The 25,262-nt window shown below is 35.9% G+C and overlaps 4 protein-coding genes across 4 annotated transcripts; 3 read left to right on the forward strand and 1 right to left on the reverse strand.

The window, feature by feature from the left end:
- Positions 1–4,206: 4,206 nt before the first annotated feature.
- On the forward strand, positions 4,207–8,434 carry LOC117630760 (serine/threonine-protein phosphatase PP1 isozyme 1-like). The gene is made up of 4 exons (XM_034363525.1): positions 4,207–4,690; positions 5,691–6,250; positions 6,618–6,893; positions 8,072–8,434. Exons 1-4 carry the CDS (start codon positions 4,516–4,518, stop codon positions 8,087–8,089), a joined length of 1,029 nt encoding a protein of 342 aa, XP_034219416.1. The 5' UTR covers positions 4,207–4,515; the 3' UTR covers positions 8,090–8,434.
- Positions 8,435–12,822: 4,388 nt separating this feature from the next.
- On the reverse strand, positions 12,823–15,039 carry LOC117633086 (phosphoenolpyruvate carboxylase kinase 1-like). Its single transcript, XM_034366764.1, has 2 exons — positions 13,919–15,039; positions 12,823–13,494 (listed from the first exon to the last, which is right to left on the reverse strand). The coding sequence occupies exons 1-2, from the start codon at positions 14,694–14,696 to the stop codon at positions 13,448–13,450; spliced, it is 825 nt and encodes a 274-aa protein (XP_034222655.1). The 5' UTR covers positions 14,697–15,039; the 3' UTR covers positions 12,823–13,447.
- A 3,929-nt stretch (positions 15,040–18,968) lies between these two features.
- LOC117631518 (transcription factor MYB30-like) lies at positions 18,969–20,533 on the forward strand. The gene is made up of 3 exons (XM_034364726.1): positions 18,969–19,188; positions 19,255–19,384; positions 19,859–20,533. Exons 1-3 carry the CDS (start codon positions 19,047–19,049, stop codon positions 20,322–20,324), a joined length of 738 nt encoding a protein of 245 aa, XP_034220617.1. The 5' UTR covers positions 18,969–19,046; the 3' UTR covers positions 20,325–20,533.
- Positions 20,534–21,516: 983 nt separating this feature from the next.
- LOC117631356 lies at positions 21,517–25,056 on the forward strand. Its single transcript, XM_034364465.1, has 10 exons — positions 21,517–21,818; positions 22,243–22,330; positions 22,447–22,551; positions 22,649–22,726; positions 22,927–22,982; positions 23,447–23,504; positions 24,101–24,226; positions 24,356–24,451; positions 24,636–24,707; positions 24,821–25,056. The coding sequence occupies exons 1-10, from the start codon at positions 21,712–21,714 to the stop codon at positions 24,881–24,883; spliced, it is 849 nt and encodes a 282-aa protein (XP_034220356.1). The 5' UTR covers positions 21,517–21,711; the 3' UTR covers positions 24,884–25,056.
- The last annotated feature ends 206 nt before the right edge of the window (positions 25,057–25,262 follow it).

Raw genomic sequence — 25,262 nt, forward strand, 5'->3', positions numbered from 1 at the left:
TCGAAATTGAAACTAATTAAATTATTAAATGGCTTATTTATGGATATGCACTCTGTGTTTTCAAAATAGTCTTAGATTACCACTTGTTTTTTGAAATGTCATAATATATCACCTATAATTTCAATAAGTGTCTCACGTTAGCTATTCCGTCATATTTGATAGAAGTTCTGTTAATTGATGTGGCCCCCACTTATTTTTAATCTCTTAACAAGGAAGTGGAAGGTTTAGTCAGGTGGAGAAAATGGGGAATTTGGGAGAAGGGTTTAGGGTTGAGGGAATTTCATATTTGAGAATCTAGAGGTTCATATTTGGGAGAAAATGAGGGATTTTGGAGAAAAGTAGGAATTTGATTTGAGGATTTCAGTAAGGGGAGTGAAAACAATGACTAAAAATTTGATCTTAAACATTCTCCTAAATCTGAAATCCCCAAATCAAATTCCCTATTTTCTTCCAAATTCCTCATTTTCTCCCAAATATGAACCTCCAGATTCCCAAATATGAAATTCCCTCAACCCTAAAGCCTTCTCCCAAATTCCCATTTTTCTCAACTTGACTAACCATTTCTCTCTCTTGTTAAGAGATTGAAAATAAGTGGGGGTCACATAAGCTAACAGAACTTCTCTCAAATCTAACGAAATAGCTAACGTGAGACACTTATTGAAAGTATAGATGGTGTATTGAAACATTTCAAAGAATATGTGGTAATCTGAAACTATTTTGAAAGCACAGGGAGTATATCCATAAATAAGCCTTATTAAAATGAAAATATTTTAAAGAAATTATTAAATTAAAAAATGATTTATTGATGAATTAGTTCTACATGAATACCGCCTCCTAGAATTCCTCATTAGTTGAATTGAAGCCATTATAGGAACCTGTTACCTGTCTCTATTTAAAATCCACCCCAAAATCTCTTTTGAGTCATCTCTTCTCGTCTCTGACGACAACACGAGCGACCATGGACATGATCATTGGGACCGACAAGGAAGGTTACGTTGAGCTTTTTGTGAAGTGGTACGAGGATATAGAAATCCTCCAGATGGTGAAGAAGAGGTTAATTTTCCCCTCCACTGAGAACTAGGATCCAGACAGACATACTCGTTATATATACTAGCCTTGTAAATATTATATATATATATATATATATATATCTCTCTCATTTAATTTTAATTATGTGTTTGCTTAGGGTTGTAAAAGCCATATCAACGATGGATATCGACAACGTGAACAACGGCATCGCTGATACGCCAAAGCAGAAATTGAAGTGGTACAGAATCCAGAAATCGTCCAAATATTTAAGAAGATGTTTGGGCCTTCACTGTACGAAGATGTCGTGCCTGACCCCACCTCGTTTCTCAGTCGCTGCCCTAATATTTAAGAAGATGTCTAGACCTTTTTTACGGTTTAGTTTATGATTCTTAAGATTTTGGGTGAAGTCACTCTTGTTTGATTTGTTTGACTCCAATCCAATCCAAAAGGAGTTGATGGGCCCAGAAGAATTAATATACTAGTAATAATATGGTAAAGCTCAGTCCGAAGGCCAACCTCGCTTAATATGAATATCCCATTATGATCATATTCATAGCAATCCATAAAACATGGAAAGGTTTTTAGTTTTGTATATGCAGCCGAAGTTTGAAATGTGACTGAATCATTTAGTTCACGGAAGTACTTTCACATTCACACTGATTCCCCTCAATGTCAATGTAGAGTCTAAATTAGAAACTTCACTCACTTGATAAATATTCGTAACTTACAATCTTATTAAGCAATAAGACTGTAAAACTCAGAAACACATTGTGCTTTCATATTCAAATCCTAATAAGAATCTAAATGATGATACTTCTCCAGTACTTTGCTTCTCATTTTGGACTCCTACGTACATGGTTTTTTGTTTTAACTTTATGTGCAACAATTAGATTGATAGAGAAAGACCATAAAAGAAAAGGAGAGGTCTTCGTCCATCTTCACTAGAACTATATCCAGATATGAGAAGAATGTTGAATGACCCAGATGAGGGAAGGTGAACAGAAGAAGACTACCAAACTGAGAAATGAAAACAACATGTTTGAGATAGAAATCAAATTACTTAACTATTTCAAATTCTTTGGAGTTGACTACAATATGAAATTAATGACTCACTATGAGGGTACCTCCATACAAGTGAAATTAAACTATTTCATTTTAGGCTTTTCTTTTTCAAAAAAGAAAAGAAAAAATTCCATTATTACTTAAACCATTCTTGATTGATTTATTTATTTATTTTATAATGACTAATAATACTTTAATTGTTTAGAAGAATAAATATGTTCTTACCAATGAGCGTTTGCATTGTTTCGGCCAGAAACGGATTTGCAGCTAGTCCAGTGGGGCTAGGATCCAGACATACTCGACATGGTGCATAACAGGATGTTTGAGCCTCCTCTGAATGAAGATGGAAAGCCTGAAGGGATCACATTTTCTAGCTACTTCCCTGAATGCTATGGTACCCCTCCTCTCTTGCTTTTATTCGTCTTTTTGTGTTAGCCTGCTCAGTCACTTGGGGAAAAAGAGAAGGAAATTGTTGAATTTTTTGAGTTATGATTATAAGATTTTGTGTGAAATCAGGCTTTGGAAGATAATCTCCCTTGTTTTTTTGTTTACAAGGGAGAATCTAAATAAACGTCTCGTTTGGGTAATGCAAGTAAGATAGAAGAGCTTTGGGTAGTGTTGGTTTGGAAGAAAGATAGAAGAATCAAGATTAAAAAAAAAAGGAAGAAGTACAAAAGAGGGGCAGAGATTTTGTCTTGAGTGTTGAATGGAGGAGGGAAGGGCTGGGATGAGGAGAGTGGTCTAAGGGCTAGAATGGGGAATGGTTTGGTCCCTGGGGTGGGATTTTGGGCTGGAACTATGCTCATGATAAACTCTTTTTCTCTGAAATGGGGTGGGCTACTTGGTTTTGTCACTAATATCTGACATAACTGTACTTGTTTGTTGGTGATGGGTGAAAGCAACCTAGTATGAAATCAAGTGCTTAGCCCGAGGGTGCCACCTTACTATTGAATGGTGTAGTTATTTAAAAGAAGGAATTCTTTCTTACCTATGAGTGTTGCATCTTTTTGTGCAGGAACATATTTGCACGAAGCTTGGGCGATGGTGAAATCTGCTTTAAAAGAGTATGATATTTCATGCAGATTGAATTTGGTATGTCATGATAAATGTTGAATTTGTAAATATGAAATATTGATATTTGTGAAATCTATTCTTGATTGATCCAGATATGTCAACAAGTTAGGAGTACTGACCCAGATATTATTGTCAAGGCCAAGCAGCTTGTTGAACTATTGTCAATACATATTCCTGTACATAAGGTCCAAATGGTAGTCCTTTGTTATTCTTTTATCATCTGCATCCTATGAGCTATACTGTGGTTTGAAGTAGCTGTTAAGGCAGTAAGGTATTTATTTTTGCAGTTTCAATGCGACTCTCATCTCTTTGAAGGCAATAGCATGCTATTTATATTGGTTGCACCATCGTTTTGATTTCAGGCCAAGCTCGCTTCCTATATTAATGAATAATACTACCAACTACCAAGCAAGTGTGAATTAATTCAGAACCCCCTTCCTCGCAGTGGCCGTGTTGTGTGAGATGTGTAAATTAATGTTTTTAGGCGACAGCAGACAAAAGACAAAGTGGGAAAAACACTCGTATGGGTTGTTTTTGTAAGTATGCCTTTTTTTTGGTTTTAACCTGTAGTATTCTTTTCTTTTTATAGGAACCTATCTCCCTTCTTCTTCTTTTTGTCATTTTTATAGGAACCTATCTAGTATTTAGAAGGGGGGACACATTACATTTGTAGTAGGATTTGAGGTTTTTCCAGTCATCAAAGGGATTGCAATCATAATTACATATACTAGAGCCCTAGACCCAAAAAATATCACTTTAAAAAAAATCTGGTTTTGATGTATTTGGCAAGTAAATCTGATGAAGTTTCCTAGGAAGGACAGTATATCTATGCCTCAAATGTCAACAAAAACCAAGTTATTATATCTACTGACTCTCAACTCAAGGAAGGTATTTCCTTTACAGCAAAGTTTGTACTCAATTCCCACCCAACACTGAAAAGAACACTTTCATCTTGTAGCAGAAAAAGAAGAGAACAAAAACAAAAAAAAGAATCTTATACTGTTCACTCTTCTGTAGACAAGAAAAAGAAAGAAAGAAAAAAATGAGGGTCACCCATTTTCCCATTTGTTCTCCTCCCTCTGCTCAAACTCAAAAAGGCATTTCCCACTTTTTCCCTTCCAACTCCCAAAAACAGAAGAAAGTCTCAAACACCACTCTCCAACGCTGAAACGACACCCTTTTCTACAGAAAACGACAGCCAGAACCCAACCCACCATTCCCCACCAAGGCTCATGCTTTTCTCTCACTCCCTCTCTTCCTCTCCTTCTGCTTCTTCTCTCTTCATGTTTCAGTCTTTCAATTATTTCCAATAGAGCCGTTGACTTTTCAGTCATTGACCGCACCTAGGAAATGGACCAATCAGTTCTGGACGACATAATCAATCGTCTTCTGGAAGTCCGAGGCCGACCCGGAAAGCAGGTCCAGCTTTCTGAGTCCGAGATCCGGCAACTTTGTTTGGCCTCTAAAGAAATTTTCTTGCAACAACCTAATTTGTTAGAGCTTGAAGCACCCATAAAGATTTGTGGTATTTTTCCTTTGCCAAAATCCTTCCTTTTCTTTCCTCCGTTTTATTTCAGTCTTTCATAGTGGGTTTGTTTCACTTGATTGAACTTTGAATTATTTGTGATTAATTGGAAAACCCGTTTCTTTGATTTGACTAGGTCATCAGTATTTCAAATATTTCATGTGAACCCATTTTCTGTGTTCGTATGTGGGCTCACTCGGTTGTGTTGGTTGTGGATAGCTGTAAATGGGGGCATTTTTAGTTGGTTTATTCTGAATCCCATGTTTGTTCTTGTGGAATAACCCATGAAAATCGTGCTGTTATATGCCAACCTTACTTATATTTTGTTATCAGGTTTACTGTCTTTGGGCATGGTAGAATTACTTCATTTAGATGCCTATACAAAATAATTAAGAGCTTCATTGAGGAATTTATGTTAATAAATTATTAAGCCAATGTTGGTACTTTGATATACATCAAGATTATCATTTGTGTGGTTCAAGTCATCTGGTTACTGATTTTGAGCATGACCTTGTTTGCTGAACGATATTGTAGATAGAAGTTATCAGAGGAACTATTGAGCTTGACTGCAGGCGTTTGCTTTATGGTATAGTATAGATATGTTTTTAGATAAAAGGTCATTCTTTTTAATCTTTCAGATATTAGAGGGTGTTGCGTAAGATGTTGATAGGGGGGGAACTTAGGGTTTATGGGTCTCTAAATAGTATTAAAAACCTAATCTGAATAATAGCTCTGGTATGCTATTTTAATGATATAAAATAGAGAGCAGGCACATGATCTCTTTGTGAAGCTGCATGTTTTGTGCTCAGTTCATCATTTCTTGTGGAAAGTTGAAGAGACCAAATAATTTAGAAAATTTCAGTCAGATTGCTAAGTTAATCATTCGGATGCTTATCTTGATATTTTAATTACTTATCTGCGTTTTCATATAAATAACATTAATTTTCAAAGGTTTATTAATGTCACGGATTCTTAAAAATCTACTGTTTATGGTTTTCAGGTGACATACATGGTCAGTACTCTGACCTTTTAAGGCTTTTTGAGTACGGTGGATTACCTCCTAATGCCAATTACTTATTCCTAGGGGATTATGTGGATCGTGGAAAGCAAAGTTTAGAAACAATATGTCTTCTCCTTGCATATAAAATAAAATATCCTGAGAACTTTTTCCTCTTGAGGGGAAACCATGAATGTGCTTCTATAAACCGTATATACGGATTCTATGATGAGTGTAAGAGAAGATTCAATGTGAGGCTATGGAAGACGTTCACAGAATGTTTTAACTGCCTACCTGTGGCAGCTCTGATTGATGAAAAGATCCTCTGCATGCATGGGGGTCTTTCTCCTGAGCTGCAGAATTTAGATCAAATCAGAAATTTACAGCGGCCAACTGATGTACCAGACGCGGGTTTACTCTGTGATCTTCTCTGGTCTGATCCCAGTAAAGATGTTCAAGGTTGGGGAGGGAATGACCGGGGAGTTTCATATACATTCGGTCCTGACACAGTGACGGAGTTTCTTCAGAAGCATGATTTGGATCTCGTTTGTCGTGCTCACCAGGTTTTATTGCTTGAATTTTTTTGGTTTCAGTTCATATCCTCTTTACACTTGCAGGACTGTAGGGAATATACCTGTGGGAGCCAAACACCTCTCCTATCAGAATTTATATGGTGATATTGGGGGTTTAGTGTAGTTCTAATTTTTTTTGTTCTTTTTTTTAAAAAATAATAATAATTCAGAGCAATTTACATCTCTTTGGTATAAGCATGAAGCCCCTGACACTCCCAGACCTCCACTGCTGGTGTAGTGGTATTGGCGAATGTTGCTTCTTTCTTTACAGTCTTGCACTGACTATTGAGGATATGGAATTTTACTTGATTTCAGTGCTTAAACATAACTAGTTATGTTTTCTTTTTACCAATGACAGGTTGTTGAGGATGGGTATGAGTTATTTGCCAACCGACAACTTGTGACAATATTTTCAGCACCTAATTATTGTGGGGAATTTGATAATGCCGGTGCCATGATGAGTGTGGATGATACATTAATGTGCTCTTTCCAAATATTAAAACCTGCAGATAAAAAGTCAAAATTCAACTTTGGGAGCACGACTACAGCTAAGCCTGGAAATACTTCGACTGGAGTTAATGCTTTTGGGAGCACAACTACAGCTAAGCCTGGGAACTCTGTAACAGGAATCAAGGTAAATGCAGCCTTTTACTCAAGAGAAATGAAATTGTGTTTTGTGAAGGAAGGTTTTAGATGGCATGTTAGACATTTAAAGATTAAATTTGAATTTGACACTAGTTTGTTCCTGTCACATCATATTGGTATCTTATGGCTTTAGCTCGCAACATGCCAGTTCTGTGCTTGCTTTTATATTCTGATTTTGCAAAAGGAAAAGAGAATTCGCTATGCTAGTGTTAGATTTATTAGAGAGTATAACGAAGAAAAATATAATGTGCATAAGAAGTGCGTTTTTCCTGTCACGTTTCTTGGATAACATGTAAGCAAATGCTTTGATCTTAATGTTTGTTCTTTTGGATCCATTCATTTGGTTTGATAAAAATATTTAGAAAAATTAAAGTTCTCATCTTGTTCCTAGGAATTTTATGCTATTGTAATTGGTTTCCTATAGTTTTGATTGGTCTAGTGTTTACAAAGTTTAAAGAAATTACCTGGTGGATCACCCATGTTTCCCCTACATCAGTTTATATAGAACCATCACTCTGGTTGTCCTGGAATATTAAGTTAATTGGACATTATTCCAATATAACGAAACTTCTCTGATAAGCAGATGTTTTCCTTTGCAGAGTTTTGTGCCATGAAACATCTATTGGTGTTTGAAAGAGGAAATTTATCTTTTATGTGATAAAAAAAGAGGAAATTCCTTTTCAGATTCATTCCCTAAACATGGATAAGGATTTTCTCCATGCATAATATTGTGAGTTTAGAGAAAATATTAGCTTTAATATGTCATTTTCTTCCAGTTAGATATTGCTTTCCCAGATAGAGATAGTGTATGCCTGCATTCACAGAAATCATTACCTGAAGGCTTCAACCAGTGAGATTATTTCTTGTGGTTTCCTTGGGTGAATCCGGCAGAACAAGTATAAGCTAATTATTCCAGCTAGAAATTCAAAAGTATAGGTTCCTTATTATTTTTCTCTTTCATTTACCTTGGCCAGAGACAGTTATAACATGAATCTGTATTATGTTTCTTGATGCAACTTGGATTTGAACGAAGTGCTTTCGCTAGCTACCTTTTTGGGCCATTCTTAATGCATTTCATTCAATACATTTTCGATTTGACTAGATTGAACTTTAAGGATGCATGTACATGTTTTGATTGCAAACGTGTTTTTTCCTTTTGCTTTGCAGTCCTTGATGCAGAGGTAAGATGTTGGATTTGGCAGATATGGGAGGTGCCGTGGCCCAGTTTGTATCATGAGCATGTCAAGGTCTCCACTGGGAAACATGAGGTCCAATTTATTTTCATTGTATCTGTTTAAATTGTAAAATTTGGAAGGAAAAGTCGTTAGAAACTAATGCAGAATGATATAAAGTTGGGTTTGGAGGTAGAAGGCTGCATCTCCTTCCCTTCCTCCTTGTACACTAATGGCTGCTACTTTTGCTGCTATGAATTATTACTCTCTCCGAGACCAAAGAAAAGGTCAGAACAGTCGGTGCCTGCCTATAATGAAATTCAGGGACAGCAAAATAGAGATGGAAAGAAATTTTCAAGTCGTTTTGTTAACAAAAGATATTCTCATGCATGTTAAGTTGCCGTGTTTTATCCTTAAATTTTTGTTGGCCTGGTGGTGAAGAACTTTCACACTACACTTGAGGGCCGAGGTCTTGTGATCGAATTAAGAGTTATACTAGCATAAGTCACGGGGGTGAGCCTCCCACCTGTATCAATAGTTCTTAACCAACCCTTTCTCTAGAGCTTTATAAAGCTTTAAGAGAGAATGGGGAGTAAGGGGGACCTTCGCTTCATTATAAAATTGACCCGGAAAGTAACCGGCATCAGGTTAGTATGGTTCTCCTGCTGCTGATTCAGGAGCTTCTTCTTTAGTCTAGGATTCAAAATAATAATCAAATCAAAAGAAGTGGCTGGCCGGAAACAAGAAACAGTCGTCGTCCAGCGGTTGTTAGCTGACTTTTCTTTGCGAACAACATGTGCAGTAGCCTAGGAGAAGAGAAGAAAGGTACCTTCGCCTACCTCCCATCTATATGATATCTATGGGCAGAACAGCACTGGTAAGAGCTGGTAAGCGTGGTATAACCCTTGTATTAAGAATACAAGTAGAAGAGTCAGATCCAGGTTTATGGTGGTGGCATCTGGAGTTAAAAGCCAGTTACACTTGGTGGTGACCATGTTACATTAAGATGGATCGTTTTTCAATTTAGTTAAACATACATCAGATGATCAGACGCTTAACTCTGATTGAATTTGAGTGACTCAGTTACAAATTACAATTACTTTAGGCTTTCACCACTAACAGTGTCTACTCCGCTAGCTAGGGTTTATATTCTTGGTGTTGGTGGGCTAAGGCTTCAATTAAATCTTTGATTTCCGTGGTCATTCACCTGCCCAGCCAAGAACCATTATCTATCTGAAACAAACAGAATAGCAAGCATAAACTCTCTCTCTCTCTCTCTCTCTCTCTCTCTCTGAAGAATCATAAATATATATCATATATGATATCTGCAGACTGCAGTGCAGAGTAAGCATTTTAAATTAACGATGGATGGATGTGCATTCCAACAAAAAGAAGAAAAAGAAATGTGTGTGCAATAATGAAGCTTTCGTCTGATAATGATGTTTATTTAAAAAATAAAAAACAAGTTATAATTAAATTCAATCAGCATATATAATACCATAGTAGGAAAAGCATTGGTGGTGTTACATGACTACGAGACTGTCGTTGGAACACGTGGTAGGTGTAGGATACGTCCACCCTTTTTATGATATTAATTAAATTTCTATTATTATATTTGTACTTGTATAATAAGATCAAATTGCTATTTAATTTAATTATATTGTGGCCTGGGTTTTAAATTTTTTAAAAGGGCCAAACCACTAGCGCCCAACGTTTTCATTTTTTATTTTTTAAGTTGCTTACTTGCAATAATGAGCTGAAAACACATACATTTTTCAGAAGAAAAAAAAAACTAAAAACTAAAAATTAAAAATTACATAGAATGTATAATGCACGCACTTTTGTTGAGTTAAATACTTTTTTGGTCAATAAATTTTATATGAATATTCAATTTGGTCACTGAAAAAAAAAATATAATCAAAATAATCATTGCATTTTTTTAAATTTACAATTTATAGAAGCTCGAAAAATTAAAATCTAAATAATTAAAATATAGATTTGAGACAAATAAACATTTACCTAATTACCTAATTACCTAATTGCATAGTAGGTAGCATGATGCAGATGCAGCCACATGGGATGGGAGAAGATACCCAAATGGGACGGTAGAGTCCCAAGTTGCAAGTGCAAATAGACTAAACACTGTTAGTGGTCCCCCAGATCAGCAGCACCACATGATAAGGACAGAAGCATTACTTATCAGAGTTAATCACGGACGAGCCACATAGAAATCTGGAGCTCCTGCGTACGTATTGATCTGCACAGGTACATATCATTTGTATTTGGTCGGGTAACCCAACCCAATTCACATCACGTGCTAACACGTGTGAGCCCATTTTCAAAGTTTATGCATTCATTGGACTCGGCCATAGTGGCCCAGTCACCCAACTGAAATATTTTATAGTACCTATAATCAGTTCAGTACTGCCGTTTGTTTTCTCTCCTCTCTTGTTTTTTTTTTTTTGGGTCAACTGAAAGTTCATTCTTTACTTGCTGTTATATATTATATACACACAAATTGAAATGGGCACATGCATGCGCATTTGATAAAAAGAAGCCAAGTCAGAGAACGCATGAATCAAAGCACATGTTAATTTTAATTTAGAGTTAGATGGATCCAAATAGGCATGGTTTTAGCTCATTTTATTCAAATGAATTCGAAAACCAAACAGAAAACTTCACATGAGTTTTTTTTTTTTATAGAACTTTTCCTATTGAGAGGGGCGATAGCATATTAAACTCACACACACTACACAGATGCTAAAACTCGAACCCAAAACTTTGCCTGATGGAATAAATACTCTATACCAGTACACTAGTGGGTCCTTTGCACATGACTTGTTATATTATACTAGAATGAATCAAAGGAATGGACCATGGAACAAGTACAAGTACATGGGCGGCCTTAGAGGAAAGATGCTTTTTCATATTCCAAACTGAAGAAAACTTCACATGACCATTGACCTGGCTTGTAGAATAAGCAGTGCTCAAGTACATGGGCGGCCTTATACGTATATTGTTAATGTTGTAGTAAATGAATGTACAGCGAAGCTTTGAGAGCAAGTTTCCTCCCGTCCTTGTTTGACTATGAGTTCAATATAGTGAAAAATCAATTCAAACCAAACAAAACGTTGGACAAATTCATGTTCAATAATTTGTCGTATATTTGATCTCTAAATATATATATGGGATGGGAAGGGACCGTGTGTGGGACGGTGCTGCAACACAATAAGTTGGACTTATGTGCTTCTCAAAAAAGAAAAAGAAAAAACATTTATGTATATGTATATGCACATGTCACCAACTCGCACATCAAAGACATAATTGGTTTTCCACGCAACGCAACACGACCCAGATGATACGTCAGGGATGACCATTCATTTGTGCAAACGATTGGAAATTTTTTATGCTTAACTTTTTTCTTTACCTTCTACGAAAGAAAAGGGATGACCTTTCATTTCTTCACCAAGCCTAAACAAGGAGATACCCAACTCAACTTATCACAGTCCAAAAAGTAGAGCCACATGGCAAACCGTTGACTGTCCATATGTCGAGGCAACCCAAATTTCACAACACCAAATTAAAAAATTTGCAATTACTTTGTCGATATGGACCTGTACTGATCATGCATGTGTATCTATTTTTCTCAGTGTCTTCCTCGTAATTCCCACTTAATTTACCTGAAACTACGGGTTTTCTACAGTTGATTAATTAATTAATTAAAGGTCTGCCACGTCTTCCTCCCTTGTGGCCCTAGTTTCAAAATTATTTAGGTTGCGCCACCCGTAATCCAAGGTTCATCTATTGTTAGATTCGCATAATTAATCATTTTAATTTTTAATTAAATCTCCTAGTCTTCCCATCCCTTCTAGTCCAGTCCAGTCCAGATGTAGATGCCTAGCAGCCTTGATTCCTAGATGCCTAGATGCCTAGATGGTGGGTGGATTCAATATACGTTCGACAGCTCACATGCTGCTGGTTCCCCTCTAATAAGGACACTTGGACCCTGCAGCTGCCTATTCATCAATTTTACTACCTACATTGGTAACTACTAACTAGAGTGGGGTTTTTTTTTTGGTCGACCTAACTAGAGTGGTTCGGCAAACATCAATTAGGTCAGTTTTCAAAAACAGTGTGTCTGTGTCTTTATATTAGAGTTCGATCTTCTTTTATTGGTTGAGTAATATTAGATTTATTACATTTTTTATACTACATTGTGTACTATTTTTGGACTCCACTTCTATTAGAAAGGTGGTACACAGTGTGGTATGAAAAATATGGTAATCCTAACATTTTTCTTATTGGTTTAATATGTCTGTATTTTTACATCAGAGTTCAATCTCCCTCCGTTAGTATATCCGTCTCTTTACATTAGAGTTCGATCTCCCTCCACTGGTACTACATTGCTTCGTCAAAAAACTAGATTGGTGCGATAATATAAAACAGAATTTATTAAATAGCATTTATAAAAATTTGTTGCCCTGGCCTGCATCTAAAATATCATTAAAAAAAAGTCAAAATATCCGTTGATTATGACACTATTGGGTATATAATATAGTTTTTTCCCTGTGTGTATCCATTTCTTGGCATGAAATGAAAGTTGTAATATGGTGGAGACTGGAATCAAAGCATATGCTACATAGCTTCAGAATTATGGACATTTTGATCCCAAAGTAATGGCATAAACCAACAAAAGTTTCATACTTGCTTGCATTGCACATGGATATTTAAAAGCATATACCGAAATACCTACATTAAAGACACGTTTTATTCCACCAGAAAAGGGAGATGAAAGAAACTCAGATTCCAATCTCCATACAAACAAAAAGAAAAGAAACTCAGATCCCAACTCAAAACACACACATTTTCCGTACACAAAACATGCTTTTACACTCAAAAGAGTAGATGATAAAGTAGCAGGAGTACCATAGCCTATGGGATGGGAGTGGTTTTGCTTTCTCACTTCCTAATCTCTCTCTGACCAAAAAAAAAAAAAACCAGAGAAGGCGGGGAAAGACAGGATCCTCATAAACCCCATGATATGTATCTACAATCTCAGATTCTCTCACAACATTTTCTTTTTCTTGTTTTCTTAAAGTAAAAAAAGAGAAAAACCCTTCCAAGAGCTTCATGTGCAGGGGCATCTTCTCTCAGACCGATCTTCTATTTCTCTTTTTGTAGCTCTTGATTGGAAGAGGGAGGAGGGGGTCTCTGGATCCATCCATTACATCAGGGTTTTTGTGCTTTAAGAGAGTGAAAGTGGGCTCGCTTATATTCACATAGATGGTTGGGAACCTGGGATATATGTTATATGTACTTGGGTTGGCTCTGATTGGTGCGCTTTTATATGATATCTTCGAACCAAGTCAGATCAGTCTATTGGATTTGCCTCTCCGCCACTTAAGATCCATGGGTGCCCTGGAATTTCACAAACAAAACAACACAACTTTGTTAGTAATCAATGAAAAACTACAACAAAAATAAAAACTCATGAATTGAGGAAGACAAAAAGATGAACATGATCCTACAATTCCATTTCTTTCCTAAAAAGGAAAATCTACAATTTCTAATTTTGAACATGGCAAGGAGTAACTTTCTGAAACTTATCCCTAATTTTCGTTTCATAGTGTGGCAGGAAACCATCTAAGAGTAAAAACTTTTTTCACAGACTAAAACAAAAAAGGAAACATATTTCACAGGCAAAACAGAGCAAAGATACTAGAAAATCAAAGAAAGTTTAAGTCTTTCAGGTCAGGTGAGATCCTACAAAAATAAAAATACCCAAATCAAATAGAAAGTGAGAAGATATTTCAACCGCACAAAAACAGGGGAAGAAACTTACTAAGTGCCTGGTCAGCGGAGAATCTCCTGGAAACGTCTCTGCAAATCATCTTCCTTAACAGATCCTTGGCAGCCGGAGACACAGATCGGAAAACTTTCGGAGGAAATCTCAAATTCCCTCTCAAAACGGCCTCGAAAATATCGGAAGCCGACTCACCGTAAAACGGCGGAATCCCACCGAGCATTATGTACAGCATCACGCCGGCGCTCCAAACATCGACCTTCTCATTGTACGCTCTTCCCATCAACACCTCCGGCGCAACATAGTATGGCGTGCCCACCACGCCTTCCATGGACCCTCCCTCACTGACCCACTCCGCCGACCCAAAGTCCGCGAGCTTCAAATTGTTCCTGGAGTCGAATAGAATGTTCTCCGGCTTCAGGTCCCTGTGAACGACGCCGACCCTGTGGCAATGCGAAATCGCTTCGAGAAGCTGCTTGATGATGGAGGCGGCTTCGGGTTCGGAGAGCGGGCGCTTGATGATCCGGTCGTAGAGAGTAGTGGGTTCGCAGAGCTCGAGCACCATGGCCAAAGAGTCGTCGGTTTCGTAGACGTTGAAGAGCTTGAGAATGTTGGGGTGAGGAGCGAGAAGGCTCATGATCTTGGGCTCTTTCTCGAGGCAGGCGCGGTCTTGGGCATCGGTGAGGCCCGATTTGTCGATGATTTTGCAGGCGACGAACTCGGCGGAGTTGGGGCAGAAAGCTCGGATGATTGTGCCGAATCGGCCGCGGCCGATTTCTTCAAACAGTTGGTAGGCGTCCTTCAATGTATCATACATTTGGGGGGATTTTGGGCACTGTAGGTTGATGGTTGTGTTGTGTGTGGTTTTTGGTTTGTCTCTCGCTCTATCTGAGAGCCCCTGAATTTTGGTTTTTCGGGGTTTCTTTGGTGCAGGTTTTTTGGGTTCTCGTGAGTTTTGGTGTTTGGGTTATATAGAAGAAAACAATTGGAATACTCGGGAGGAATATTCGGTTGGTGGGTAAAGGTTTAAGCTAAACCGCCAGTAAACGGTTCAAACGAGTATTGGAGGAATTGTTCGGCTGTCGTTGTTTTGTTTCATCAATTATTTATACGTCCAGTTGGACTTTGGGGGGTTTCAGTGCGAGTGGGTTTTGGTTTCGGTTTCGGTGTGAATATGGTACGCTAGTGTAAAAGGACACAACTGCCCAATTTATTGTGTTCAGTGAGTGCGAAGAGGAAAGCCCAAATCGGGAAAATCATTTTCCCAAGAACTTTCAAGAACTAGTACCCAAAAAAAAGGCTATATTCCTAAAAACAAATTTTAAAACAACTTTAATAACAATTAGCCTCTTCGCACGTGTTTTTGTGCTTAAGAGGGGGTTTTTTTTTTAAATTTAAATTTATTTTAGAATTAGAAAATATAAAAATAGAATCCATTATTTAAATTTTCTTTTAATTTTAATTTTTAAAAATATGAAAAAATATAAATTTACCATATTATCCTTATTTAATTAATATTTTTAATTTTTAATGTTTGCATTAACCAAGAGTATTTTCTGGCATTTTGAATGTTTCACTATTCTCTGCCTTTTGCTTTATATATATAGATTACCACGAATTTTTTCTAGTTAAAACTTCAAAGCACACTGAGTGAATGTCCATTGTACACATACAACAACTTCTTCTATTGTATTATCCGCAAGTGAATCACTGTCAACTATTCATTAGAATATAGAACCAATTGAGATAAAACGAGAATTGTTAGTCTATTAAACATGGACCATCTTTTTTTAGGGGTTGGGGGGGTAAAATAAACAAGTAATTAAAGTTTCTTTTGTTTATGAAGTTGGGATATGACTCATTTCGCAAGCATGTTTTTTTTAATCAACGAGAGAAATGAATTCGAACTCAATACATCTTTTCTAGTTTTAGATAGAAAAATACGGCCACATCATAAAACTATTAACATATATGAAATTAACAAATGAATCAGATGAAGATGGAAGATAAATATGATTTTATTTGGCATGCTAAATTTGAGTTTGGGTTTGGAAATAAAATAATGAAGAGCTTTATATGTTTTGTTTTTGGGCAACAGAGATTAACATGATCTATTCTACATTGAAGAACTTCCAAAGTTTCAAGAGCGTCATTATTTATATGTACCAAATTCCACAGAAAATTTAGATGTTGGTTTGGTATGTTAGCATATGGATGATTAGACATTGTGACTTTTAGTAAAGAAGGCAATTTATTTCATGTAGTGGAATTTTCTTTACTACAAAATAATAATAAAAAGTTTGATTGTTACATTTGTATGTACTAATATATATTTATAAAAATAAATATTTGTCAAATCAGTCTGTTTCCGGAAAAGAAAAGAAAAAAACTTTTAAGATCGTATCAAATGAATAGTAAGCCCCTTGGCTTCTTTCTACTACCTACCTTATCTGTGCTGAGGATTGTCTACTCTGCTACTCCTCCTTTTGAAACACCTGGACCTGGAAGTTGGAACTAGAAAAAAAGAAAAGAAAAGAAAACTATTCCGTACGTACCGGCTACTGGTTGAGCTTATAATGTGATAAATCATAATCAACATCAAGGAACATCAAGTCATGTCGTAAGAGACAAAAGCAATTGGCAATTGGTCCAGCATTTAAGCATTTTATTCACTTTAATGTCGTGCTTGTCACTTTCTCCGGGAAGGTGGAGGCTGCCGTGGTCCGACCTTTTTTATTTTATTATTTTATTTTAGTTCTCTTATCTAGAGTCTACAGGCTACAAGTAGAAGATAAGGATAAAGTCCTTCCCCATTTATTCTTAATTAACAACTATATTGTGGTTTGGCCATTCGCCATTATTATGAAAATAAGGTTGTGATAATTCTTTTGACAATGAGAGAAGTGAGTCCAGTCCAGTCCAGTCCAGTGATACAAAGGTATGCATAATGCATTGCAATTTGCAAAGGTATGCATCCAATCCAAGTAGACTATGAGATGAGTAGGCGTGCATGCATGCACCCCAAAACCCTGCATCCATCTTTTTTTCTTTCTTATTTTTTTCCTGCAATTTTTATCACCATCCTAGCCTAAGATTCCTAACCTTATTATTAATGTTTTTATTTGTTTTTGGTTTTGTTTTTTAACTATGAAATGAACTGAATTAAAAATTACGGATATATGTTTAAATAGTAAAATAGGGGCAACGCTTTTGAGATATGATTCTTCAAGTTAATTAATTAGTGGTTTTAGTTAAAGTTTCGCTTTATTTGGGAATGAATGACTCGCCAAGTCTCTTTTTTCATAAATCAAACGCAACCTAAAGACGATCACGTTAGACATGTGTTTGTTTCGATTAAGAAATTTTAGCAAAAGTTTTGGTTTTAAGCTCACTAAATGATGCAAATTATCCTTTTTCAAATAAAAGAATCCAACCTTTTCTTTGTGGTGGGGGAACTCCAACCTGATTATATGGAATCTTTTAATATTAATAAAATATAATAATGTTTGGTCATTGGTGACACGACTCATATGAGTAGTGACTAGTAGTACATATGTTTCTCTCTCCATTATTAACTTTTTTGTCTATCTTTGTAGCTAATGTAAAATCTCAAACTCTTTTTTTTTTCTTCTAAGAAAAGCATGTTTCTCTTCTCCATTATTAACTCAACTGTTTGATAATTGAATGGATGGGAATAATCCAATAAAAAAAAAATAGATAGGGCAAGTCACTAATAGTTCATAACATAGCGCATGCCACTTTGGATAAACGTCATGCATCACGTTAAGCATGTCATTATCTTATATTAATCAATAATCTTCCGAGGTTTCATTATTTTAATTTTGGAAAAATGCTCCGCGTTAGCTATTAGATCAATTCAATTATTTAGATTCTGATGTAAGCAATTATTTTATTATTATATTAGGTTCATATGTCATTTGGGTCCTAATTACTAATACTATATTTTTATTATAATAAGTGAGGTCATTCTTTCTTAATCATCAAGTTTATATTTTGATCAACGTTCCTCTGACAGTTGGATGATCTTGCTGATATTGAATATAAATAAATAGATTTGATTCATCGGCGACCTCTGGGCTTTCACTTAACCACTTCTGTGGATGATCTGGGCTGGGTTGGTTTGATATTCAATAAAAGTTTGGATTTGATGAAGAAAGACAAAAGCCATGAAACAGCTAGTTGGGCTCGTGGGAGGTGTTTCTCCCCCCAAACGCTTGAGCCTCGTTTGAATTAAAGACAATTAACGCCATGAGTTTAGTTTATGTGGCCAAAAATCCTGTGTCGGTAAAAGCAAAGATTCTGCATAGAAATAGGGAATTGGTATGCATGTATATAATACAGTCAGCCTCCTTTATGCGGCTAGACTTTTCTGAAGGAAGTATAATTGGAGATCTCTTGCCCCAAACATAGTCAAGATCTGGTCTGGGCTATGATTCTCTGCTTGACCTAAGCATTAAAGCGTGTGTAAGAAGGCAGTGTCCCAAAAGAAAATACTACCTACTTTCTGTAATAAAAATGCAAACTTGGTTTGAAGACCGATGGATTAATCAGTTTAATAAGAAGAATGCCTGCTTCTTTTTGGAGATTAAGTTCAACCCAGTGATGCATGCACGACAGTTCTCTTCTCTGCAGATACGACGTATATGCCTGCCATGGTTTCATCTAAGTACGTAATATCTATGAAATACAATTCATTTCACGCTGTGCTGCGGCTGCATAATAAATAAACAAACGTGCATGTTTTTGTCTTCTGTCCCCATATATATATATATATATATATATATGTCGAGATATTGCTAGCAAAGCAGGGCGGCTTTGGATGATCGCTAGTGGCGCATGTTATATTTGACCATTAGACACCAAAAAGTGTTTTTCTAAGTTTTCCAACTCAAACCAAGACGAGAGGAACAATGGCACACGACGAAATGAATTCGTCATTTGCTTTAAATTCAAGAATAAAAGTTACAGTTGAATTGTTCTTCCTTTAGTGATCAACGATGATATCCATAGCATCTCTTCAACTATATATATTTATTATTATTCTAGTGTTATAGTGGTGCATGCGTTGCGTGTGAAGAGAGGAAATTAACCAAAAACCAGGGTTATATATATCGGACTGGCTAGCTAGTAGCTTCTTAACTATTTGATGAGAAAAATGGTGAGGGCTTCTTGTTGTGAGAATATGAGGCTAAAGAAGGGACCGTGGACGCCTGAAGAAGATGAGACATTGATTTCTTACATCCGACAACATGGCCATTCTAATTGGAGAGCGCTTCCAAAACAAGCTGGTCAGTATAAATTATCTACTAATTAATATATATGATTTTTTTGATATAAATAATATATATATATAGGTCTGTCGAGGTGTGGAAAGAGTTGCAGACTTCGGTGGTTTAACTACTTGCGGCCAGACATTAAAAGGGGAAATTTTAGCAAGGAAGAAGAAGAAACCATCCTCAAGCTGCATAAACTTCTTGGAAATAGGAGCGTACAGTACTACTCATCATCATCTCTTATTATCTGCTTCATTATTAATTCGATATATTTATATATATATATCATGTAGTGAACATTATAATTATCATTAGCTAGCTCCAAAATGTTGATATATGATATATGATACAAACATTATTGACCACTTAATTAATTTTCCTCAAACTAGACTCTGTCACAGATACACAAGTTATGAAATGGACTAGTTATATGTACTATAGCTGATCATATACTAGAATTTACAGACAGTGTAATCTGTTTGCTACTCTGAGATGGAGCTCCTATGTTTTGTGTATGCATATTTGCTGCAGAAGATTTTATGCTTAATAATATGCCTAAGTTGATTATCCAAAGTAATTACTTTTTTCACGGGAATCATTGGATTGGATCGAAGAAACAATCAACAACAACAAGCGTTTTGGTTTTGCTTAGAAACTCATTTAGTGTTTTAATTGTTATGTACAGATGGTCTGCCATCGCATCAAGATTGCCAGGCCGGACAGACAATGAAATAAAGAATTTCTGGCACTCTCACTTGAAGAAAAGAGTTGAACAAGAAAGTCAAGTACCTGCAGCAGCCCCCCTAACCAGAAGCATTAATAATATCATCCCCCTCAAGAACGGAGACCAAAGAATTCAATGTCCTATCCAATATGCACCAACAACCCTTTTTAGACTTGATGATGATCTTCATAACAAGTTGTTGTCAAAACGGACATGTAGTTGTCCAAATATTATTAATGCAGATCCAGGACTTCAGCCTCCTTTCTCTTCTTCTTCTGACTCTACCGCGGGGCAAATCATGAAAAGGGAAGGATCCAAGACTCATGAAGACATGGATTTTTGGTACAGCCTCTTTATGAAAGCTGGAGAGACATCAACAGTAGCACTGCCAGTCTGCCACTGCATGATGGAGTTTAGTGCAATTTAGTTTTCTTCTTCAATTCTTTGTTTTTCCCCCACAAAAGAAAGCAGAGGAGAGTTGGCATTCTTGGTTTCAGTTTTTGAAGGTGGTGTTAATTAATAATTATATATATATATATATATATATACATACGAGAGCTACTATTGAGGGATCCTTCAAATTAGCTTATTTGAAGGATATCTTTGTAGGGCCCACTCTGTATTGTATTTCACTAATCCAAACTGTCTCTTTTATAGATACTCATTCAAAGATTATCTCTACAAAAAATCACTTGAATCCGATATCATTTGACAACTCAATTGAATTATTGAAATTTTAGTACTTTCTTGAAGCACCGTGTTCATTGATTTTGCAGGACATAATTGGATATCGAAACAGTTTCTGAATCGTCTAATTTTTTTCAAGGATGATCTATGAATATAGATTTAAAAAATAGATGGTTTCGATATTTGAAAAAAAATTTGTAGGGGACCTTAAAGGATGTCTCTCAAACAAAATTATTTGAGGGATTTCTTAATAGAAGGGGACTGTATATATATATAGCGAAAGACAGAGAATGGTAAAACATTCAAAATACCAGAAAATATCATTGGTTAATGCAAACATTAAGAATTTAAATTATTAATTAAATAAGGATAATATGGTAAATTCATACTTTTTCATATTTAAAAAAAATCAGATAATTGATCCTATTTTTATGGAACACAACTATCCATTATCTTTTTTAATTCTAAAATAAATTTAAATTTTTTTTAAAAAAACCTCTCGCAGGCGTGTGCAGAGAGGCTAGTATATATGCAATATTGTACAATAAACAAGAGACAAAAAGAAACTAAAACTTTATATTATTTCAAGTGGAGCAAAATAAAACAAGGCATATGTGATCAAAATTCATAAGCTAAAAGGGTTGTAAAATTAATAAAAAATAAATGCAAAATTCATTTTAATTTTTAAAAGAGATCAGTTATATTCTCCCCAGATATATAAAAGTTTTCAAACCCAGCATCAGCATTCATGTATGTAGGCCTGAAAACACGCACAAACACAAGGGTACTATAGGAAAACGAAAATAAAAAAATGTTACTGAAGAAGTTTTTTTTTGATGCAGAGTTACTGAAGAAGTTAAAATTTACATTACAATTTACAAAAGAAAGAAAAAGGGCCGTTTTCTTGACCCAAAAAAAAAGAAAAAAAAGAGGGCCGTTTTGGTTCAAGGAATTCTGATTTCCCAACTCTGTTATCCAAACAGAAAATTCTTCCAATTCTACCCAGTTTCTCCCATTATCAAGCCCATTCCCGTAATACTTCTCTATCTTTCTCACACCTCAAAGCTCAAAACCCTATAAAACCATGAACCCATAAATTCAAACTAAGCTCATTTTCCACAGTGCAAATGGCTTTGGCAATTTCTCATGCTTTTCACTGCCCCAAATTGCAGTTGTCCCAGAGGAATTTCCGCCCTAAAGTCCCAGAGTTAAGGTTCCAGCCTTCTTTCTTCAGGTAATTTAATTTAATCACTTTGTTGGAAACCTTTGTATGCCTCATTCTTTTGAGCCGTTTCTCTGCGTTTGGTTGGTCGGAAAACTGAGATAAGAGTTGGTCAATAGAACGTTCAGTTTTTCGAGGGTCGAATGCTGAATTTTATATAGATATTGTTATAGTTAAGAAATCAGAGAAGTCTGTATGTAGTAAGGTTTGGTTGAGAAACTGCGGGAAACTAGGGGTAGAGTTACAGAGCATTGTAGAACTTATTTGAAATTTCATAAATGTAAACTTATTCTTAGTTGTTGTTTTTATTTATTTAATGGGTTTGTGTGGATAATAACGCTACTACAATCATCCAACAACAACTTTATTCAGCTTATTGTTCATGATTTCAATGTATAACTTTAGCAACAGGGTGTTAAACTTATCATATTTCTAGAACAATTCCACAGAATACAAGGATAATTTGTGCGGCTGCGTCTGCAGCTGGAAGTTCTAATCCAGACAGTGACTTAAACCCATATGAGGTAAATTCAGTATGTAAATAGTATAAACCCTTGAAATTGATGTTGCAAGTGACTGAATAAGCGGGTACTCGTTTATGTGTACTTTATTTATTTATTTGTTTTCTAATAACCCCCAGGTTCTCGGTGTGAGCCCCATTGAGGGGTTTGACATGATCAAGGCAGCATATACAAAAAAACACAAGGAGGCTGTAAGGAGCGGTGATGAAGCAACTGCTGCCAGAGTAGGTTTCAACTCTCTCTCTCTCTCTTTCTCTTAAAATATTTGGTTGCAACCACCTCATGAACTATATTCTTATGGTTACATACTCATTTATGTAGCTGGAGAAAGCATATGACAAAGTCATGATGGCACAGCTAAGTAATAGGAAGAAAGGTGTGACGTTTGGTTCCTTCAAGGTACATGCAGTGATACTTTATTTTCTGAATTTTCTTCCATCAAGGTTTTACGCGCTTCTCAATTTCATCTTTGCAATAATTCCAATTTCAGGTTGAATAATTATCAGCTGCAACATAACAAGAAAAGTTTATTATCATCCTTTTCATCTTCTGCCTTGTACTGATGATTCCTCTTATGTATATTTTTTTCAAAATTGCAGGTCTCAAAGGACATAAAATATGCTGATAAGCAACCAATTGTACCATGGGGGCCTAGGTTTGTCTACGAATCATGTGACTCCTAATTAGTAGCATAGAAAATAGTGTTGTTGAGAAGATGCATATTAGTGGCTGCTGATTTTGATACTTGGTTAAGCATGCATTCTATTATATGAAGCAAAGAGTAGGTTACCCATGCGTTAGCTAGAGGCTGGTACTTTTGCAGTGTAAATCTCATGCGGACCTCTGGCAATGATGCCACTCACTTGTCATCTCATGACAATGCTGGCTGTTCTTATGAGCCCTCAACATGGACAATGCTATAACTATTCAGAATTTTTTTAATATTCTGCATTGGCGTTTTTGTGAACATGACTTAAGGCATGCTTTTTTTCAATTAAAATATGAAATCGCTTTCATGTCTTTTCTCCATGTGTGATGTATTGACTGTTTTAACAGGATATAAGTAGTCTAGTGGTGGCACTGTATGTTCTAATCTATGGACTTTTAATATGTTTATAGGTTCACCAAGTCTACTGTACAAGATATGCGCATCAACCTGGCAATATCTGCTGTATTTGTAAGTAGTGAAGGAATGGTTGATTATCTTTATCCTTTTTCTTTTATTGTTTTGGAAAATATTCTTTGGTGGATGATGTTGGTTATGAAACAATTCTCAAAGGCATCTGACTTTCACGAGGTTTTGAACCTTTGATTACTTTCTGCAGTTTTCTTGTAATTTGTTATACCTTTGTGGTTTCTAGTTTCTATTACATAGATATTTTAGCCTATGTGGAGAGGATGAGTGATATCTTTGAGAGCTAACCAGAATTGTCCTTTTTGAAGGTAACCAGGATGAGTGATATCTAGTGGCATTAGTCTCCAATTTGTTTAGAGTAGGTTCCAGGTTCAAATCTCCCATGGATTCGATACCTATTTGGCAGCTGATTTGAGCAAAACACCATTTATTTTGTTATGAAATATCAGGTTAAGAAGGGAGCGTTACCCTGTGCATGTGGTGTGATTTGCATGGCCATTGTACTTCTGCAATAATTTTTGCCGGGCAGAATTATACGGTCCTAGCACAACTTATATATTTCGGCAAAATAATCATTCATGTTTCTTTTGTTTTTATTCTACTTGATTTCCTATTTTTGTACCCTCATCTTTTTGCAGATTGCTTGGCTTCTTATCAAGCGGAATGCTGAATATAAACCCCTGCAGTTTTTAACTTTTGCATTTGTTTATCGGATCTTTGAGAAGTTGAAATCCTTTGAACCACCTGTATCTCCAACATATACAGTGAGTCATATTGCTAAACATAGATTGCCTCTCATTATTTTCATTTTTTGAAACCATATTCAGGAACTTATGATGAGCTTTATTTACTATTTTGAATTACTTTTCGATCTAATTGTGCTATTGATGCAGGAAGATGGTGAGGAGGCAGGGAGGGGACTGCAAACGGGAAAACGGCTGCTTCGTTCTCTTGCCCTAGTGTTTGGCTGTATTGCTGTTGCTTCTCTGGTATATTATCTTGTTTGAATTATTGGTGCCCTAGTGTTTGACAGGGAGGGGTTATAAATTAGGGGATTGAAGTTCTGTTCTGGTTGTTTAATTTGGCTCCCGATCTTAATATTTGGTTATGTTATAATTTCAATTCCTCTTGTTTATGTTAATTTCACCAGTAGTCTTGGTTAATTTCTTGCAGGGATACACCGGTCTTCTGAATTTGATTGAGTTTACGGGTAGCTTTATTCCTGCTGCTCTTTACAATAACCAGGTATTGCTAGTATAAACATCTTTGCATTTATCTGATAGACTTCGTTGTATAATGTTGTACGCTTGGGAAAATCTTTTAATAAACCATTTGTGAAAATCTTTCTGCGCATGCAGGAATTGATAATCACCACAGCAACTGCAGGCATGCTCTACATTCTGGCATCATATTATAGGTGATGAAAAATGTTTGTAAATCGGAGAGACATGCAGCAGCAAGCAATCATGCGCCAACTACTGATGCTATTCTGTACCAATTTAGCTGTCAAAATTTAAAAAAAAAAGAAGGAGAAATCAATGTTGTAAGTTGAAATTTTGAGTTGAAATTTTGAGAGGAAGGCTGTTCGAATTCAGTTTTATCTTGTGTTGCGTTGTATGAAAATTCCTTTTTTTTGTCTTTTCAAAAAGATACATTACAAAGAAAAATGGCATTTGCGTTATGAAGATTAACAGAACAAATATTCTTGATATATAAAAAAAGAAAAGAAAAAACAGAAACAAATACTCTCAATCATGCAATCAAAGATTCAGAGGACATGCCAAATGATGGATGCGGATT

Source organism: Prunus dulcis, chromosome 6 (genome assembly GCF_902201215.1).
Source record: "Prunus dulcis chromosome 6, ALMONDv2, whole genome shotgun sequence".
Taxonomy (NCBI): domain Eukaryota; kingdom Viridiplantae; phylum Streptophyta; class Magnoliopsida; order Rosales; family Rosaceae; genus Prunus; species Prunus dulcis.